Below are 4189 nucleotides of genomic sequence, written 5' to 3'. Positions count from 1 at the left end.
TCTGAACCCTTCCCCGCACTTTTTTGAAGAAAATGATGTTTCATTTTTTAGGTATTACGTAGCGCTATAATATATTCGAAGCTGGATCGGGAGAAAATTCTATAAATATATTTTTATGACGAATATTAATATTCAGTTATAAAAAAAAGTTGAAATTATTTTTTTTTCGATGGGGATAACATGCTAGTGACCTACATAGATGTATGCATAAGTTATATTTTCGCAAAAAAAATCGAAAATATAATATTTATATGATTCAAGTTATGATCATACTTTTTTATATTTAACATCTATCCCCGCACCTTTTTAAAGAAAATAATGTTTCATATTTTAGGTATCACTTAGCGCTATAACATATTCGAAGCTGGATCGGGAGAAAATTCTATAAATATGTTTTTATGACGAATATTAATATTCATAATTAATATTTTTTCGAATTTTAAATTTTTCATTTTAGAATCGGTACCGCTGGGGTCTAGTTGGTACAGTGTCCAAATTTTAGGTTAGTGGTACCAGTAGAAGGTATCGAAAATGGCCGCTAGAATATCTGTATTCTAGGATCACCTTGGTCCTCTGATAGGCCGGGTTTTCCCCATTAACGAAATATTGTATTATTGTGTCGTCACAGTGCCCACGAGTAACGTATTTTACAACTTCGAACTTTGATTTCTTAAACGTTCATAACTTTAAAAAAACCAAACTTGCACAAATCAGCTTTTAGTTTATCATCAGTAGACATGAATCTTTATTCTTATGCAAAAAACTGCGCAACCATACCATGAGAACCGTGGGCCGGACTCTTTTAAAGAAGCATTCGCATTTACTCCGTAGTAAAGAGCCACAATCAATGACCAGCAATAATCTGTTTGTTGCTTACTACGTGTTGGTACTTTTAGTGTGAAAGCAGTGACTGTCCCACCAACAAAAACTGTTTGATCACACTTTGCTTTAAAAGTACCTCCATCAATGCAGCATACTGTGTGGTTTGTAACTTTGTATATTCGCCGTCAAGTCACCAAGTTCGTAGCCAGCCGTTCCGCTGCATGACAGCAGAGAGCCTAGCTTTGTATGACTGAAAGTAACTCGCGTAAAGCAGAACTGTAGCAGAACCGTTGGCAGAAACCACAGACACACAAGCCCACTATGATGCCAGCGTCGTACTCTCTTGTACATAGAATACAGAGCATCTATGTAGTACATACGGTACCATGGTGCCAGTTCCGAGCCGAAACAAAACCGCTGTTCATATTAACAAGAAATCGTGACGGCCGTGTATTGATTTCCGATCAGAAATATTTTCTAATATGTTTTCAAAACAGATGTGCCATAACGTTAGCACCTAAATTCTACATTTCCTAATCATGATGTTTAGAACAATTTACAACGGCCTTTATAGTCGTAAGAGTGTGCTAATTTTATTCTGTAAATATTCTTTGTTTACCACCAAATGTGACGATAAAATAGAATGAAAATATGTCCCACTTTGCCGCACCTTTCATATAGTAGGGTTGGGGAAGATGGGACACCTTTTTATTCCATTTTCTCGTCACATTTGGTAATAATAGTAAACAAAGAACATTTAGAGAATTATAAAGCAGTATCCTCACGACTCCCATAGACCGTTGTTAATTGTTTAAAACACCATCAGGATATTTGGACATTATGTGATAAAAGTGTCCCGTCTTCCCCTACCCTACTATATATGTTGATTCACACCTATTTTTAAAATTCTTGTCCCAAATGTTTAAATTTAAATGAAAATGGTGATACCCTTGTCGCCTATGCAAATTACTTGATAAAGTAAACTGCCAGAGTTATGGGTCAACCCTGGCCCAAACCCCAGCACGTTTGGCCAGGAAGGACCTAACCCATTATGAAAAGGGTTGCCACAGTTGTTTACAGAGGAGAAATAGTAAATCTAGCGACTTCATCACTGAATCGTTCGAGTGTTATAGTAGGGTGGGAAAGACGAGACGCATTAAACTATTAACAACCGTCTATGGAAGTCATGAGGATACGGTATGTTCTTTGTATACTAAATGGGACAAGAAAATAGAGTTACAAGAAAATAGAGTTAAAAGGTGTCCCATCTTCCCCCGCACTACTGTGTAGGTTTTATGACGATTATTGCATCATAATAATATTTATACAAATTAACCATAAAATCAAGTTGGTACCGGTGTTTTATTTCGAAACATTGGTGAATTTAGTAAATACACATATTGTTAATGTAGTTGCAGTGTATTATGTCCAGTTGTGTAGATTGTGCATTTTCCGGTAAGGTGAAAATAAAGCTAAAAGCGCTGATAAAAATATATAACTCTGTTATTAAAGCAAAAAGCTAGTAGGAGATTTTCAACTGGTGTAAGGCACACGCGGTAGCAAGTAACAATATGTTAATATACAAGGACAACTTTTGAACCAAAGCTCATTTGCAATCAGTTTTCAAGGCGATGGATTTTGCACAATATGGGTTATAAGTTCGGGTATACATAACGGCTTCTTCAATTCAGCAGCCGAGTTTTTTTAGGTCAGTTTAAGTATTTGTGACTTCTCTTTGCATGGCTTGCATCTCTGGTTGTTGCAGGTAGTCCATGCTACCAGTTTCAACTGATTCTTGTACAATTGCAAGGCATGGGACGCAACACCATAGCAGGCAATCCATCCAGAATGACCCTTCAATGCCCTGAGAAGAAAATCTGTTGTAAAATTTTCCGGTATGCAAAAATTGGACTTATATTAGGCTACTGTGGGGTAGGATTGGGCATTTCCTGTTCGCGTTTTAATTAATAACAAAGTTCCTTTAGAGTCGCGGAGTTATAGTTATATTTGCTGTAAATACTTTTTGTTTACTAACAAGTGCAACCTGAAAAGGAAATGAAAACATGTACTTTTTACCCCTATAGTTCAAAGAGTATTAACCTTAATATTTTTGAGTGTTGGCGCCAAACACCTACACGTCAGCAAACATATGCAGTTATTGTCACCGTTTATTAAATAATTCCCCAGTAAAACTGTATTTAACTATTGTCATAAAACATACTCGACATTACAAGTCTTAAAATAAACATAATTTAGTTCCACTTCAAGTATATGAAAGCAAGGGTTTGGTTCATTTAGTTTTATGGAGAGGTTAAACGGTGGCGATAAACAAGTCAGCTCTAGCGTGTTTAAATCAATTGTACCAAATGTAAAATTGAAAAATCTCAGCTTTTAACAATTGAATTTTTGCCTGTACTTACATAATAAACAGTGGGGTGGGGGAAGATGAGACACTTTTTATTCATATTTTCTCGTCTTAATTAGCGGTGAACAAAGAACATTTTCGTTATAGAACTGTACCCTCACAGAGTTATAGAACTGTACCCTCACGACTACCATAGACCTTAGTTAATGATTTAAACGCGATCAGGATATTTAGATAATATAGTAGGGTGGGGGAAGATGGGACACCTGTTCATTCCAATTTCTCTCCCAATTTGGTAGTAAGCAAAAAACATTCAAAGAATTATGAAACTGTATGTTCACAACTCCCATGCACCGTTGTTAATTGTTTAAAATACGATCAGAATATTTGGATATTATGTGCTAAAAGTGTCCCATCTTCTCCCACCCTACTATATTTGGCTAAAGATGTCCCATCCGTCCCTACTATATGTATTGTAGAAGCAGCAGCAGTTTCATATGTCCGATCCAATGTGTAAAATCGCCATTTTTATCAAATGTAAAATTAAAATATCATGGGTCTTTACAAATTATCGTTTGTCTATAATAACAATATGTTCTGCGAACGCGGCAACGTTTTAGACGTCTCGTGTGTTTAGCAGTAAATCACCACTTTGTAAGGCGCTTGTTTACGATATTATACACGTAACAAGCACCTATTGTGAAGCAGAAATCTGGGGTTCTAATTATAAATGACGTGTTCGCAGTCGCAAACAGAGAGACGAAAGGATGTGCAAATTTCCCCGAAAACAGTCGAGATTTCTTTTATCGAAGCTCGACATATGGTATCAGTAATGTGACAATAAAGACGTTTAAAGTGATTAATTCTCGGCAAGTGGACGCTGGCTGCATTGTACAGCGTGTATACGATGAATATAACTATGACATAACCGTACGTACAAACGTGTATGATTGACGTTAGGATCAAAACTTCCTGTAGGTTTGTCCGAATTAGCATTGAATG

The 4189-nt window shown here is 36.3% G+C and overlaps 1 protein-coding gene across 2 annotated transcripts in view; it reads right to left on the bottom strand.

The window, feature by feature from the left end:
- LOC100185366 (cell number regulator 10) overlaps positions 1-4189 on the bottom strand; it is a 5989-nt gene that overhangs the window by 1381 nt on the left and 419 nt on the right. Inside the window, exon 2 of one of the 2 annotated variants that reach the window (XM_002129494.4) lies at positions 2166-2686. The exons of the other annotated variant lie outside the window; for it this stretch is intronic. Coding sequence (XP_002129530.1) covers positions 2537-2686 — 150 coding nt within the window. The 3' untranslated portion in view covers positions 2166-2536. Of the gene's footprint in view, positions 1-2165; positions 2687-4189 lie in introns of those variants that run through there. 2 annotated transcript variants of the gene reach the window in all.

Source organism: Ciona intestinalis, unplaced genomic scaffold (genome assembly GCF_000224145.3).
Source record: "Ciona intestinalis unplaced genomic scaffold, KH HT000131.2, whole genome shotgun sequence".
NCBI lineage: Eukaryota > Metazoa > Chordata > Ascidiacea > Phlebobranchia > Cionidae > Ciona > Ciona intestinalis.
This window is presented reverse-complemented; position numbering and strand designations above follow the sequence as displayed.